The sequence below is a fragment of the Lineus longissimus genome, chromosome 5, assembly GCF_910592395.1.
Source record: "Lineus longissimus chromosome 5, tnLinLong1.2, whole genome shotgun sequence".
NCBI classification, from domain to species: domain Eukaryota; kingdom Metazoa; phylum Nemertea; class Pilidiophora; order Heteronemertea; family Lineidae; genus Lineus; species Lineus longissimus.
In genome coordinates, this window is record NC_088312.1 from 11102207 (window position 1) to 11119478 (window position 17272).

Below are 17272 nucleotides of genomic sequence, written 5' to 3' on the forward strand. Positions count from 1 at the left end.
TGAACTTCAAACATATTTAAATGATATTAAATCAGTGAAACACAGGGCTTGTATCACAAAATTAATGCTGGAAGCCCATTGTCTAAGAATCAAAACTGGGAGACTAGTCTAAGAAAGTGTGAGGTTTGCAAGTCAGGGGAGGTTGAGGATGATTTTCACTTCCTTGCGGTGTGCCCTAAATATGCGTCAAAACAGCAAAACTCATTGCAGTTGTAATAGAAGTGATCTCCATTTTCTGTCTCTGTCGGATCTGACTACAATTTTTCTGAAAAATCCTTCACCTCCCTCTGCTGCGATTATCAACGAGTTCTTTAAACTGCGTAACTCTATATTGTCCTGATTTCCATTATTATGTTTTTGTCTTTAAATATTTGTGATCTTATTTTGTATACCCTGTAACTTTATATTGTATATTTTGTTATTATTTTATGTAACCGTTGGCCCCTAGTGGGCGTTTTATAGTCTGGGCTCCTGACCTCACTCTCGCTGTCGTAGGTCAGGCAATAACAAAAATCTATAAATAGAACAATAGCTTAAACCACCATTTCCACAAAAATTCTTATGCCTAATTTTTAGCTCAGCTGACAAAGTCAGCGGAGCTAGTCAACTAGCTATTCGATTGGTGTCCGTCCTTCCACCCATCCTGCCATCCTTCCATCATGCCATCTGTAGACAAAGTTGGGCATTTTGTAATCATACAACCGAGGCACTTCAAATCTAGTCTTGCTTCTAAACACCGCAGAAAATGTTGCTTACAGAAAAAAATTTGGGCGATTCGACTCAAATTCAGCTCCCCAGGGGGCAAAATGCGTAAATGAAAAAACAATTTTTTGACGCTCTATTCCAGCAGATAAAAGCTTAAAATAAAGTTGAAAAGGTCTTCATGATACAGAAGTTTTGATATAAAATAGATTAGTGTCGATTTATATCACCAGTTGGCGGTAGTGAGCAAAACTGTTGTTTGACCCCGGATGACCCCGCTTTAAATTTCCCGCCGAGGTTACCTGGAGTACTATCGTCAAAAAATGGCGGTGACATTTTTATTTCTACCGGAGCGATGATTTTGTAAGTGACGAATTTTCTTTTTTAAGCCTTTACGGAAACGTATTTTGGTACGAAACTTCACACGTTTATAGAAAAGATCAACGAGAATGTGTTCAAATGCCCTCATAACGATGAGTTCAACAAAATTTGGTCAAAACAACCTTCGAATGGAGTCAACTTTCTTTGCGAAATTGAAGCGACGACCTCATTATTTATCGTAATTTATGCAGATCCGAGTCCAGCTGATGGGTGATGTTCTGATTTGTGTTCAAACTATTGGAAACTTCGGAAATTAGTTCTATTAGTTCTCCTATTCTGCAGGAGTATATTATAGCCATTGATGTTGACAGCTAAAAGCACGAAAACTTTGTTCAGGTTGCTCGTCCAATCACGTGACCTCTCCAACACTCGATAATGCACTCTTTTCGTCCACGTTTTAGGCCAATCTTCGGCCTGAACATGAAATCTAATAAGCGCAGTACTTAAATCAGATGTTTCTCTCGCCTTGAAAACATTCCTGGGTAAAATCCATTGAGATTAGCCGAGTTAATCCACTTTTTCCGTGCCTAAAATCTCTGCCGCTGAATTCTATAAATAGAAACTATTAACATCGCGGCAGTGTGGTTCCCATTGTGCGCCCTCCCACTTCACACCATGTCAGGAACTTTTACGGAGAGAGAGGGCGTGCGGTAAGAATGGCCAAAATGACGTCACGTTTTCCTGGCAATGTCTCTTGCCAGCATCTTTACAGACAACGTTAGAACTAGAAAACGAATATGTTAATTTGCAAAATTAAAAGCAGATTTCACCACTAACCAGCCAAATCGGAATACGACGGCGCAAAATGTTCTCGCTTTCCTCCTGCTAAAAAACCTTGTTCCCGCACTCCTATTTTACTTTATGCCAAGGAATATGCTATGATCTGTTTTCACTTTTTTGTAATTAAATGGTATTCATATAATGAGATCAATAGTAGTGTCCGTGTCAGATCCCATCATGATCACATCGTTCAACTAGTCTTCTCTCCCCAGCCCAGGTGCCTCACACGGACCTTCACGTCCCCATACTCTAGACCAACTCTTACAATATCGCCCTCAAAACAACCCTGGAGTCATGAATTCACAGGTGCTCCTGTGAAATCTCAGTTCTAGTTTATTTATCAAACTTTATCGAGGGTTATCGAATCGAATGGATGTGTCGATCGTCGGGGCGGATTGATATGTGGTTAGGTTGTGCGTCCAAGGCGATTAGGTCATTCAGTTAGTTTGAGAAAGAGCATGATCATGAAGATGCGTGTTGTGTTATCATAACTGGAAAATAAGTTGAAGTTACTATTAGTACTACGATTCTTACATGAGTAAAAAGTAGACGTTTTAAGCAACACAATAATGTTACTCCCATAAAAAAACTGTCAATTCTCCTTACCACTCACAGAAGCCAAGCGATTGCTGTTAAGTTATGCAGGGGCTTAATCAATTACTTGCACTTCACGTGGGGTGAATAACATTACCTTTTGAACGGCTGGCTGTAGGGGGATGATTGGAACAGCCGGTATACCTGCTGACCTGCTGAACCGAGGTTAATGTTATTTTCAATCCACGATTGCAGGTCACCTGATTTTCGAGATTTCGCGGGAAATGAAATTGTAAACAAACGCATGTGTGCAGTTCAAATGTAAACAAAAATGTATTTTTGGTACCTTTGGTTGCTTTGGGTTTTCCCGCAGTTAGGAGCTGGATCAAATTGGTGGTCTATTGTGCTGTTTTAGTCAGAGGTAGCCCTTGATTATGAAGGGATTTTCAAATTAAGGTGACCATAGTCTTTTATGTGCTCAGCTCACCACAGCTTTCAATACTTGGTGTATCTGAAGAGGCGCGCGGAACCTGACATGGCCTTACCAAGGAGCTGCTAACTTTGCCTTTTTGGCTGAGACATTGCTTCATGTAGGACTAGGAGGAGCACGCATTTTAAAGTTCTAGTAGTGATAGTTGGTTCGAGCCATTTGGAAGCCGACATGTGAAGGCCTATCTAGGTTCTCCTTCTTCTCCGTATAAAAAGGGGCATATTGCTGACTAAGGAACAAGGCATATTGACATTGCCTCATCATCTCTATGGGACCAATTGATATACTTTTATATGCACGCATACATCGTGCCATTTCAGGGTCCGAGTCTGTGGACAATTGGTTTGATTAATTTGTCTCTTCGATATTGCTCCTTTATTGCATTAGATTTTCATCGCAATTCGATCTATTCAAGATATAGCCAATTTGAACCTGTCTGCGCCAAGGATAGATTGGTTCCAGATCGACTCACTATGACTAGGAATACGCAGTAGAGCACAATGTCATGAAAAACGACCCTTTGTATTGTAAATTCCAATCACCTGCAGGACAGGTCAATTTCTCTCAATAAAATTAATTTTGTTGACTCCTGTAATCTCTACCTTATTAAAAAAAAAAGAAAGTGGTGCTAGTCCCAAACTGGTAATTTCTATTTATTTTGACCTCTGTTAAATCATGATACCTCTCAATTACAGACAGCATTTTGTATCCTTGTGCTGTACAACCCAGCCTGGACATACCACAGTTGTCCATGGAGAAGTCTCATCCTCTCTGACACTTTTTTTCTGTAAAGCTACTGATACAACATGCTGAACTAGGGATATCTTCCGTTGCCTCCTGTAATATTAACATACCATGGCTGATTAGTTCAATCATATTTCATCCACCTGGCAGCTCTGCATTGGAAATTTTAGTGGTATAACGTGTTCTCTTGACCTTCAAACAGTAGTATAAAGCCGATATTTACTACTTTATACCCTCAGTCCTATGTTATTAGGTCATCCAGCTGAGCGCCAGGCCCTTGGGCCTCTTGTTTTTAATATTATAAACAACCTATCCTGCAAAAACCAACGCAATCGGTCAAGGTTTAGCGTCCCAAATCGTAATTTTGCGAAAATGACAATATCGCTAAAAGTGACGTCATTATATGGGGAAACCCCTTTGTCTGAAACATAAAATAACCGTAATCGCGCATTTTAAGAGTAATTCCGGTATTTCTACAGTGTAGAATGATGTGTTCAATAATAGTGCATAATCCTAGGACAGATACAGCGCTCAATTCGACCGTAAAACGATAATTGGCTCGGGAAATTACAACAATGGCTGAATCTAAAAATAACACTCCTCTTTTCTGCCGTGTTATTTGTAGACGGTTGTTGTTACCTGACCCGTTCCTAAACCCTACCAAAAGCCCGGAGATCGAGGTCAGAGAACCAGACTATTTAGCGTTTTAGAGTAATAAAGAATTTGAATTTGAATTTTTCCACCGCTGTACCTTATTATCATAATTATGCCCACGTGATTACCTGCTCGGTATTGACGAGCAAGTGACAGTCCTCATTTGCATGTACATTAATGTCATTATTATGGCTGACGCGATCCTGTAAAGTTGTGCGTAATTTCTAATTTCTCGGCAAATACTTGATTGATTTCCAAGGAGGATACCGCGGTGACGTCACGGCTTTTCCAAGATGGCGCTGCATAATGTAAACAAACTCGATCCACGGCCAAGGGAAAATCAAGTCATCAAAAAAGTTAGATTTTTCGCATCAAATCAGAGTTATTAGTACTTTTCTGCTATGAAATAAGTCTTCAGACAATAAGCTATCATTTGAATAATGAAAAGTGCTGTTTTGATGGGGAAAAATAGGGTTTTTAAAACCAAATAGCCGGGCACCGATCTTCCAAAATTAGCGATGGTTTAAAACAGTCTCCCAGATATGGGGCAATCTCTTCATTATCATAATGGGATTTTGAGGCATGTTTACAGATTTTACAAGTTTGAGACCTGTTGGACCTAAAACTCGCATAGATCCCCTCTATTTGTCGAGTTAGCGCCCCTGTAAGATCATGCATTTTCGGACACTAGAACGAAATCTTCCTGCGGATATCGCGGTTTCGGTGATGATTTAAGGAGAAATTGACTGTTATTAGAGTTGTATGGGACAGAAATGAGTTCATACTTCATGAATACATGAATATATTATGATATGGGCGGGCTTCTAAGTCAAAACAATAACAAACTCAACTGCATCTCTACTGTATATTGCGTAGTGCATTGCCTAGTGTATTTCGTAGTGTATTTTAGCGGAGACATTATTTCCGCACTTTGGCCACGCCAAACGTCTTTTTTATTCGTGGAAGTTAATCTGCTCTGTAAATATTATTTTACACAGGAAGAATCCATACTAGGTATTGCAATATTTCATGTTTATTGGTGTTTTTGTGTACAGGAGCGCACCAGACAGTGAGACGTGGAGATGTGTTCAGTGCTGCTGCTGTCAGTAGACTGAATCTGATTGGCCATAGCGATCACTAATATGGGTCGGGATCACGTGATGTGACGTCACCGCGGTATCCTCCTTGATTGATTTCGTTGAAATTTGAGAGTATTACAGATTAGATTACTGCTTACATTGGGTCTTCGTAGTTTCTTCATACATCATCGATAAAGACACGTAGCTTTGTGAAGAAACTCACCATACTGCTCGCTGGCCAGCACAACATTCCTGCATGCTACGTATACACGCTCATCAATTTTGAGCTCCCAATTAATAATTTTATTCATTTCGCATTTTACATGAGACGAAGGACTTAATGAAGAAGATAACGAACTTTAATGAAAACTTAAGTTTTATTACAATAGGACAAATACTGGCAACGCAATTTGCATTTCAATTCAACAACTGCCGAGCATCCTAGGGCTAAAACTATCTTCATTCATAGTCAATCTCGCCATTTAGCTAAAAGGACCTGAAACAAATCGATTCAGCGTCTACACTTTTACTCCGATTTGTCTCAAAATTGGTGACAAAGAGGCTGAATGTACTGCAAACAATTCCTCGGAACCAAATTTTTAAATGAAATGGCCAGGGCCATTGTGCTCACCTCATGTGGAGGAAAGATGGATAAAGAGCATGGTATTGTGTCATGTAGTGTTAGGTTTGATGTAGGTCCAAGCAATTACAATTTCCCCAAAATGGCCAATTTACAGTACATTCGACCTCTGTGACCTTGAAAAGTAGGTCAAATCAAAGAAGACCCGGGTGACACATTGAATGGTTGTTAGAATTAGATGTACCTATGATATAAAATTGGTGCCAATCGGGCAAGTCATTACTAGGAATAATGGCATTTTGAAGAATTTAGGATTTGGCCCCCTCCCTGGAGGCCAAACGGCAAATCAGATCGCACCAAACTTCGGTACCTGAGATCACCTGACCAAGGGGTACATGTGTACTTAATTTGTGATCAATAGTCATTGCAGTTAAGAAACGTGCCATAGTTACGGCCTGACGGCGAATTTACACCATTTGACCTCTGTGACCTTGACAAGAAGGTCAAATTAAAAACCCGTGTGACATATACTGTATATTGGTTAGATGTACCCATGATATCAAATTGGTGGCAATCGGGCAAGAAGTTAAGGAATAATCACATTTTTAAGGTTTTGGGATTTTGCCCCCTGGTGGTCAAGTGGTGAATCATATTGGACCAAACTTCGGTCCCTGAGATCACCTGACTAAGGGGTAAATGTGTACCAAATTTGGTATCAATAGTCATTGCAGTTTAGAAACGTGCCATTGTTACATCCTAACGGCCAATTTACACCATTTGACCTCTGTGACCTTGAAAAGGAGGTCAAATCAAAAACCCGGAGGATATATGATGCACCTTTGCTAGAAGTACCTACCATATTTTTTTCAAAATTTCCCGACTACTATTAAGGGAGATATTGCATATTTTCACTTTTAACGTTTGGCCCCCTGGTGGCCAAACCATGAAACGAATCGGACCGAAACTTGGTCTCCAAGGTGTCATTACATAAGGGTACATGTGTACCAAGTTTCAACTCAATAGCTCTAACAGTTACGAAACGTGCCCTGCTAACGGACGACGGACGACGACGACGACGACGACGACGACGACGGACGACGGACGCCACGGTATGGGATAAGCTCACCTCTGCTAAGAGGTGAGCTAAAAAATGATTTTAAAGATATTTTTTAGTGTAAAATGCCCGTTGCTAGGCATGGTTGCTAGGCACATGCTGCCACAAACATAACTAGAATTGTCGGTTGAGTCTGCAGGCAGACTCTGGAGTCTCCGTCAACTGTGGGGTGCTTTGTTGAGGAAGTGGAGGAGGCAGTATGTTTTGGTTAAAAGTTTATTGGGAAAATAGATATATACATATATACATAGTTGGAGATTAAAAGTCGGGTTACTGGTTTGTAGACCTTGGTATGAGAATTTTCTTCGCTGGCAAGGTTTGCATTGGGTTTATGTTGCTGCTGTGTTAACGCTGTGTTGGGATAGCAGCGATGGTGATGTTGTGGTTCACATGTGCCTTAAACACTATTCTGCACATGCGACTTGCGCATGACCGGAACTTGATCGTCTTATCAATGCCGTCGCCTCGCTCCAAGGCCCTGCCTGTATTGACCACTATTGTTGCCGCGAAAATTTGTTTGTAGCAAGAATAACGTATAACAACAATGAATCATAAAAGATTTCAATTTATGTCTAAGCAAGTGTGTTCCTGTAATCGTTGCTCTTAAGTACGAATTGATCAATTGCGGCCATTTTCAGTCGATTTCCACGGGCCACTTCCTGTCCAACATGGAAGCTATCGAAATTGGCAGGGAATATGGTCGCATAATACGTCTCGTTTGGAGAATGTGCAATGGCGGAAATCGAAATTGGCAGGGAATATGGTCGCATAATACGTCTCGTTTGGAGATTGTGTAATGGCGGATCAAATTTTCACGACCCATCGCCAAACGGCTGTCTCGTCCCCTAAAATATGTCGTTATTGCTCGCTAAATAATTCTGAAAATTCGCACTGCACACCTTTGATGTTTCGAAAAACAACTCATTATACTATTTGATTTACTTAATGTCCAGTTTTCCCTAAACTTCGCGAACACGAATCCACCTGGGTTCTCCAATCACCAATGATATACACAGTGCATTGCATACACCGTAGTCACATGGAACGGGGTTATAAATTGGGGGAATTTGCCTAGCTAAACCAAGAGTCTCCTTTCAACCCTACATACGTAGGTTGACGGAGACTAATGACAGAACCTGACAATAAGGGTCTGCTCTCGCGACGACCAATAAAATCTTCAGACATCTTACCAGCGCTAATCAATTCGTGAACATGTGCGATAGCTGGCGTCTTGCCAAATCCGGACCTACTTTCCCTCAATGTTGAATACGTCGATAAGAGCTCATGATCTATCATTCCATGCAAAAAATGGCAATAACAACACCACTAATAGCGTCAAATTATTTTTCAGTTATCATTAACGCATCAACACGCATCTTTCTCAAACTAAATGAAAGACCTATATCGCCTTTCATGCACAATCACATATCAATCCGCTCCGACACATCCATTCAATTCGATAACACTCGATACAGTTTGATAAATAAACAAAGTTTTCGTGCTTTGTTCGGTCAAAATCAATGGATATAATAAACTCATGCAGAATAGCAATACTAATGGAACTAATTTCCGCAGTTTCCAATATTTTGAACACATATCACAACATCACCAAGTCTCAGATGATCTGCATAAATTACGATAAATAATGAGGTCGTCGCTTTAATTTTCGCGAAGAAAGAATACTCCATTCGAAAGTTGTTTTTACCAAATTCCGTTAAGCCCATCATTCTGAGGGCATTTGAACACATTCTGGTTGATCTTTTCTATTACCGTGTAAAGTTTTGTACAACAATACATTTCCGTAAAGGCTTAAATAAGAAAATTTGTCACCTACAAAATCATCGCTCCGGTCGAAATAAACATAAAGGTCGCCGCCATTTTCTGGATGACACGGGTTGCAAATGTATGTATGTGTGTCAGTTCGGGGCGGGAAATTTAAAGCGGGGTCATCCGGGGTCAAACAACAGTTTTGCTCACTCCCGCCAACTGGTAATATAAATCGACACTAATCTATTATATATTAAAACTCCTATATCAAGCAGACCTCTTCAACTTTACTTCAAGCTTCTATCTGCTTGAATAAAGCGGCAAAAAATTATTTTAAAATTTACGCATTTTGGGCCCTGGTGAGATGATTTTGAGTCGAATCGCACAGATTTTTTTCGTAACAACATTTCATGCGGTGCTTATATATTAGACCAGATTTGAAGTGCCTGGGTTGTACGGTTACAAAATGCCCAACATGGCTGGATGGATGGAAGGATGGAAGGACGCACACCAATCAAATAGCTATTTGACTAGCTCAGCTGACTTAAGTCAGCTGAGCTAAAAAAGATAAAAAAAGAAAAAAAGAGGCCCAAGGGCCTGGCGCTCAGCTGAAAACATGGAAATGCCTTCAACCTCAATTTTGTTGACCGTAATGTCTATATCAGGCAAACATACCAGAGTAAAACAACTTTTAAATAACGACAAAAAATGCCAAATCTACGATAAGTGCTGTGGCTGACCTTGAAAAGAAGGTCAAATCAAAGACCTAGGTGAGATATTATGTAAAGGAGACTTCTTGGACTTACTGCACACCACCCAAAACATTTGAGTCACTCTGGATATAACAAAAGCTTTAAAATGTCCACCAAAAAAAATCCAAGATGGCCGCCCACCAAATTATTAAAAAAAGTAAAGAAAATGTAATATACAAGTGAAAAAAGTAAAAATAAAAAAAATAAAAAATTTGACCCGAAGTGGGATTGGAACCCACAACCTTTGGAGTCATACAAGAGCGGGAAATTCAAATCAAGCTTAAATTTGGTCAAACGACATTTTTGCTCACTACCGCCAACTGGTAATATAAATCGACACTAACCTATTTTATATTAAAACTCCTATATCAAGCAGACCTCTTCAACTTTATTTCAAGCTTCTTTCTGCTTGAATAAAGCTGCAAAAAATTGTTTTGTGTTTTACGCATTTTGCCACCTGGGGGGCTGATTTTGAGTCAAATCGCACAATTTTTTTTTCATAAGCAAGATTTTATGCGATGTTTATATATTAGACCAGATTTGAAGCGCCTGGGTTGTACGGTTACAAAATGCCCAACATGGCTGGAAGGAAGGATGGCTAGATGGCATGATGGAAGGATGGACACCAATCGAATAGCTATTGGACTAGCTCCGCTGACTTAGTCAGCTGAGCTAAAAAGAAAATGAAACGGCCAGGGGCCATTGTGCTCACCGTATAGATATTTGGTGCTTTGTAATTCATCCAAATTTAATCCCATCTCCAGTTACCATATCTACTGTAGAATATGCCTTCCGAAGGCACTTTACGGCAGTGAACTATGGTCCAATATGTCTGAACGTGACTTAATGATCTTAGAGCGTGCTCACAGATTTTGTCTCAAACGAATGCAAGGATTTAGCAAAATCACTCGAACTGTAACAACACAAGCCATGATAGGAAGTATAAGCCTAAAAGCACTCATCGATAAACAATGTCTTCTATTCTTTGGACAGTTAGCAAGAATGCCTGAGCACCTACTCCCCAGGCGTGTTTTCAATTTTCGGCTCCGCTCAATGTTGAACAGAACAAATAGTTCCGAAACTTGTCTCGGGTATGTGCCAAACTTAATGAGAGTAATGGACAGGTTTAACCTTTCAAACTCCCTAAAAGAGTTCACTGAAAGTGGTCAACTAAGTGTGCCAACCGGTACCCCCTGGAAGTCTTTAGTTCAAAAATCTGTTCTCAATCAAGAAAACTTAAACTTCAGAGCAGAATGTACACGCAATAATCTTTTCAGAATAATGAACATTGAAAAGTCTCTGGACTATCCGTCCTTAATATGGACAACCGCTCAAACTGATCGGAAGCACAAAAGCAACTATGCCTTCCTAGCTAAGCTAAACACGCTACCAGAAACTATCACAGAAACAAAGTGCAATCGATGTACTCAATGTTATACCGATCCGCAACTTCATTTTTTCTGTGGATGTTCAGGTTTTTCCTCCCAACGTGAGAAATTTTGGGAACAAATTGAAAATGAATGCCCAGTTGAACTCAGCACAGCACTGTGGAACATGTGCGACGATGAACTCACAGAAACATTGCTCGGGAAACAACTTTCCGCTTTTGATTATGAAGAAAATGTAGCACTTCTTCGGATCACAGCACAGTGCTGGAATGCTTAGGCTAATTATATCTAAAATGTTTTTCTTGCCTAAGACTACATATTTTTTGACAACAGCTAGAAGTATGTAAATAGTGTACATTAGTTGTTATAATTTTATGTTGCTTTGAATTTTTTGTAATCTTCTATATAGGAGGAATAAACAGATATATATATATATATAGGTCAAACCAAAGTCGGTATGACATGTGATGTATCGTTGCTTGGAGTAAGTACCATAAGAATATCATCAAAAACAAGTCAATAATAAACGAGATATTGCACTTTTTACCTATTTTAGTTTTGGCCTCCTGGTGGCCGAGTTGAGTACCAGATCAGATCGAAATTCGGTGTCCGAGGTTACATGACGTAGGGAGTCATGTGTATCAAATTTCAAGTTCAAAGCTTTAGTGGTTAAGAAACGTGCCATAGTTACAATCAACGTCAAATTTACGCCATTTGACCTCTGTGACCTTGAAAAGCAGGTCAGATCAAAAACTCATATGATATGTGATGTATCCTTGCTAGGCAAGGAGGATACCGCGGTGACGTCACATCACGTGATCCCGACCCATATTACTGATCGCTATGGCCAATCAGATTCAGTCTACTGACAGCAGCAGCACTGAACACATCTCCACGTCTCACTGTCTGGTGCGCTCATGTACAGAAAAACACCAATAGACATGAAATATTGCAATACCTAGTACGGATTCTTCCTGTGTAAAATAAAATTTACAGAGCAGATTAACTTCCACGAATAAAAAAGACGTTTGGCGTGGCCAAAGTGCGGAAATAATGTCTCCGCTAAAATACACTACGAAATACACTAGGCAATGCACTACGCAATATACAGTAGAGATGCAGTTGAGTTTGTTATTGTTTTGACTTAGAAGCCCGCCCATATCATAATATATTCATGTATTCATGAAGTATGAACTCATTTCTGTCCCATACAACTCTAAGAACAGTCAATTTCTCCTTAAATCATCACCGAAACCGCGATATCCGCAGGAAGATTTCGTTCTAGTGTCCGAAAATGCATGATCTTACAGGGGCGCTAACTCGACAAATAGAGGGGATCTATGGGGATCTATGGGAGTTTTAGGTCCTACAGGTCTCGAACTTGTAAAATCTGTAAACATGCCTCCAAATCCCATTATGATAATGAAGAGATTGCCCCATATCTGGGAGACTGTTTTAAACCATCGATAATTTTGGAAGATCGGTGCCCGACTATTTGGTTTAAAAAACCCTATTTTTCCCCATCAAAACAGCACTTTTCATTATTCAAATGATAGCTTATTGTCTGAAGACTTATTTCATAGCAGAAAAGTACTAATAACTCTGATTTGATGCGAAAAATCTAACTTTTTTGATGACTTGATTTTCCCTTGGCCGTGGATCGAGTTTGTTTACAATATGCAGCGCCATCTTGGAAAAGCCGTGACGTCACCGCTGTATCCTTGGAGAACCTACCATAAAAATGTTATTGAAAACGAATCACTAAAAATAAGCAAGATATTGCACTTCTTACTTTTTCCATTATGGCCCCCTGGTGGCCGAATAAAGAATCAGATCGAGCCAAAATTTGGCATCAGAGGTTATCTGATGTAGGGGGTTATATGCACCAAGTTTCAAGTTCATAGCTTTACTGGTTAAGAAACGTGCCATAGTTTACACTCTAACGGCAAATTAACGCCATATGACCTCTGTGACCTTGAAAAGTAGGTCAAATTGAAAACCCGTAAGATATGTGATGTATTCTTCCTAAGGGTACCTACCATAAAAATTTTATCGAAAACAAGTCACTTATAAGCGAGATATCACACTTTTTAGATTTCTACTTTTGGCCCCCTGGTGGCAAAGTTGAGAATCGGATCAAACTGAAATTCAGCACCAGAGGCTATGTGATATAGGGGGTTATATGTACCAAGTTTCAAGTTCATAGCTTTAGTGGTTAAGAAACGTGCCATAGTTTACACTCTAACGGCCAATTTACGCCATATGACCTCTGTGACCTTGAAAAGTAGGTCAAATTGAAAACCCGTAAGATATGTGATGTATTCTTCCTAAGGGTACCTACCATAAAAATTTTATTGAAAACAAGTCACTTATAAGCGAGATATCACACTTTTTAGATTTCTACTTTTGGCCCCCTGGTGGCAAAGTTGAGAATCGGATCAAACTGAAATTCAGCACCAGAGGCTATGTGATATAGGGGGTTATATGTACCAAGTTTCAAGTTCATAGCTTTAGTGGTTAAGAAACGTGCCATAGTTTACACTCTAACGGCCAATTTACGCCATATGACCTCTGTGACCTTGAAAAGTAGGTCAAATTGAAAACCCGTAAGATATGTGATGTATTCTTCCTAAGGGTACCTACCATAAAAATTTTATCGAAAACAAGTCACTTATAAGCGAGATATCACGCTTTTTAGATTTCCACATTTGGCCCCCTGGTGGCCAAGTAGAGAATCAGATCGGACAGAAATTTAGTGTCACGGGTCATCTGACCTAGGGGGTCATGTGTACAAAGTTTTAAGTTCATAGGCCTAGCGGTTAAGAAACGTGCCACTGTTTTTGAACTAGGATACGACGGACGACGACGACGACGACGACGACGACGACGGACGACGACGACGGACGACGGACACTGCGGTATTGTATAGACTCCCCTACGGTGAGCCAAAAAGAAAAATATTTTTGGCAGTCCCTGACTAGGATTTGAACTCACGACCTTTGGATTGCCACAATACGAAAATGAAACGGCCAATTTACGCTATTTGACCTCTGTGACCTTGAAAAGTAGGTCAAATTAAAAACCCGTACGATATATGATGTATCCTTGCTATGAGTACCTACCACGAAAGTTTTATCAAAAACAAGTCATTAATAAGTGAGATATCACACTTTTTAGATTTCCACATTTGGCCCCCTGGTGGCCAATCTGAGAATCAGATCGGACTGTAATTCAGTTTCAGGGGTCACGTAACCTGGGGGGTCACGTGTACAAAGTTTCAAGATCATAGCCCCAGCGGTTAAGAAACATGCCACAGGATACGACGACGACGGACAACGACGACGACGACGGACGACGGACACTGCGGTATTGTATAGACTCCCCTACGGTGAGCCAAAAACACACATTCCGATGACCCACTCATTGCAAGATCTGTCAGGTGTCATGAGGGTTGCTCTGCAAAATCCATCAAGGATGAACTAAAACAACGCATCAAAGGCAGCTGGAAAACATAACTCTTCAGGAGATTCAGGACTCAATCAGTTCATGGAAGAAACATTAGCTTGTGAGAAGATGGATGGATCAACTGATCACCTTTTCAAGCGAAAAATGCAAGGACATCATTTTGAAGTGTCTGGAATATGCATGTATTTGTGAACACTGATCACCAAACTGAAATGCACGCAAACATTTCCCAGCTTACACTTACAGTACTGAGGTCAAAAGTTTTATTGGCTAATCTATCTTTGTCTTGTGTCTGTGACTGTAGCCACAGTCACACTGCAAGCACCTCCAATGCGATTTCCCAAATACGGATTCCATTGAACTCAAAAGACACCTTAATTCACGTCACTAGAGTGTTCAGATTATCAGAACTCAAGCACCCCCTGTCATTAGTAGTACAAAAAGTGCGTCCAAAATCGATGAAAATGCGAGCCGTGTGAGTATGACAGTGTTGTTACCCATGTGATAAAACGGAAACATGTCATTCTTCTCTGACTGCACATGCCCAACTAGGATTTCTAAATTTGACGATTCAGATTTGTGAAGTCGGTTTTACAATGACTTGCGTGAAGCTGTTTGGAAGCGTCTTGAAATGCTTGTAGTGTGAACAGGTAATTCGCTTTGGAGGTTTCAAAACAAATTAAGCGCCTTTCAATTTGTATTGAGTTGCCAGTGTGAATGTGCCTTGTGTTCCATGGCCTGACGGAAACAAACAAATTTATAGGTATGTACTTGTAGTTTAGCTGGTGTAGTTCAATGTTCATGAGTAAGGGTGGATCCCAATGAGAACAGAATCCTCTTTAGGAGGGCATGGGTCAAATGAAATAGAAGTTACATGACTGTACCATTGTGGCTTGAACGACAAATCCGAACACACGGTCCAGGTGCCCAAACTCGCGCAAGGCCGTAAAGGGTAGCTCAAGCAATAGCTCAGCACCATGCTGTCCTTGAAGCTTGCTTCCATAGCCTTTGATAGATTCTTCTCCTTCATCATTTACTTTGGATTTTTTTGATCTCTCCTCCACTTCATCTTGTTCCTCATCAGTGACCTTACGCTTCCGTGTTCGAAGCGGTGGTTTGCATCCCTCAGACTCAGAGTCTTCAAATTCATCCTTCTGCCCTGGTTTAAACTGAAAGGAAAAGTGGGTGCTTTTCGTTTATTTAAATCGCCAAAAGTAAAATGTCTTTGTAAAATGACATGGTCCAGGGACCATACGCTCACATGTGGACCCTGTAATATGTGTGAATGTAATGCTGATTAGTGTGCTCACCTGTGGACTCTGTATAATGCTGATTAGTATTACTATAGTGTGCTCACCCGTGAACCCTGTAAATGTAATGCTGATTCGTACGACTACATGTACTACTAGAGTGTGCTCACCTGTGGACCCTGTAAGTGTAATGCTGATTAGTAATAGTATAGTGTGCTCACCCGTGAACCCTGTAAATGTAATGCTGATTAGAATAGAACAGCATTAGGCCAAGTACATATGCAAATTTGGCTAGAATGATTTATGTCCTGAAATGGAGAAATAAAGGGTGCATTTTCCCCTGTGTGTTAGGTGCCATTTCTAATTTCTCCTCCCGATACACATCACAAAAGTGTCACTTCACCCATAATTGCATACCTAACTTCCAAGAAGTGGTCACCAGAACAGTATATATAACTGTTGGTTTTTACATATCGGTGGTGACCTTGAATAAATTTGGAGTAGACTGGTTCCTGGCTTCGATGTTCAGGGCAAAATGGCTTGCACCGGACTTTGATAGCGAGCACTCCAGCGCCGGCCACGAGCATCAAAGACGGGAACTAAAACCTAATTTGAAATAAGATAATGCTAAATCTGAGTGTCAAAACTAACACCAGAACTGATTTCATTTCTGGTGTTGAGGAGAGTTTTAGTTTTAGCCCCGGTGTTAGCTTTTGACACTAAAACCGTCCCTTAGTTTCAAGCTAAAACCGGACATAATGCGAAAACCAACAAACACCGACTTTGAAATAGGATGAAACTAAAACCCACTTCATTTCAATGCTGCTTTAATCAAGGGTTTTAGTGTTCCATTTAGTTTTAAAACTAAATCTAAAAACTGACTTTGAAATCACCCATTGTATCTAGAAAAGTAATGTCTTAAAGTAAAATTGCACTCGTGCGGAAGTTGGCTGTTATAACATTGGCATTTTGAAACATACTTTACTCTGCCGTATTCAAAAACTCAATACGGCACTATGAGGTGAAACAAATTATCATTAGACCTTATAGCACCCGATATTTTTTCGCCAAGGTTTTTTTAAGACCTTGGCAAAGCACGGGCCCTATACGTACCCTACCGAATGGAGCCCACAGTACTTTCGTTAGGGGTGAACGATTTTATCTGCAACGGTTTGGGTCCTTAATCATCTACCTACTTAAATGAAGTTGAACGACTGACCTCGATGAGTCCACTGTCAAATATCGGGTACGCTGGACCCAAAGCCCTTTCGTGAGGGGGGAAGGATACCATCTGTCATTACTGGAGTTTTTCATCTACCTACCTGTATTCAAACTAGTTGGCGCCTGACCTCAACGAATCCACTGTCAAATGTTAGGTAAGTCTTCGCGTATAAGTTGGGCCCAAAGCTCTTTCGTTAGGGGTGAAGGATGTTACTGAAGTACATGTATATATGAACATGTACAAATACCATGGTGTGGGTCCTTCATCATCTATCTACCTATTCAGACGAATTGGACTGTCCACTGTCGAATATCGGGTAAACCATCATGTGTAGAAATAATGACTTCTTCGATTTTGGAGAAAGGTAACT

The 17272-nt window shown here is 40.3% G+C and overlaps 1 protein-coding gene across 1 annotated transcript in view; it reads right to left on the minus strand.

Annotated features, from left to right (window-relative positions):
- LOC135487792 (uncharacterized) overlaps positions 1–17272 on the minus strand; it is a 35644-nt gene that overhangs the window by 3709 nt on the left and 14663 nt on the right. The window contains exon 4 of the mRNA XM_064771873.1: positions 15315–15599. Coding sequence (XP_064627943.1) covers positions 15315–15599 — 285 coding nt within the window. The remainder of the gene's footprint in view (positions 1–15314; positions 15600–17272) is intronic.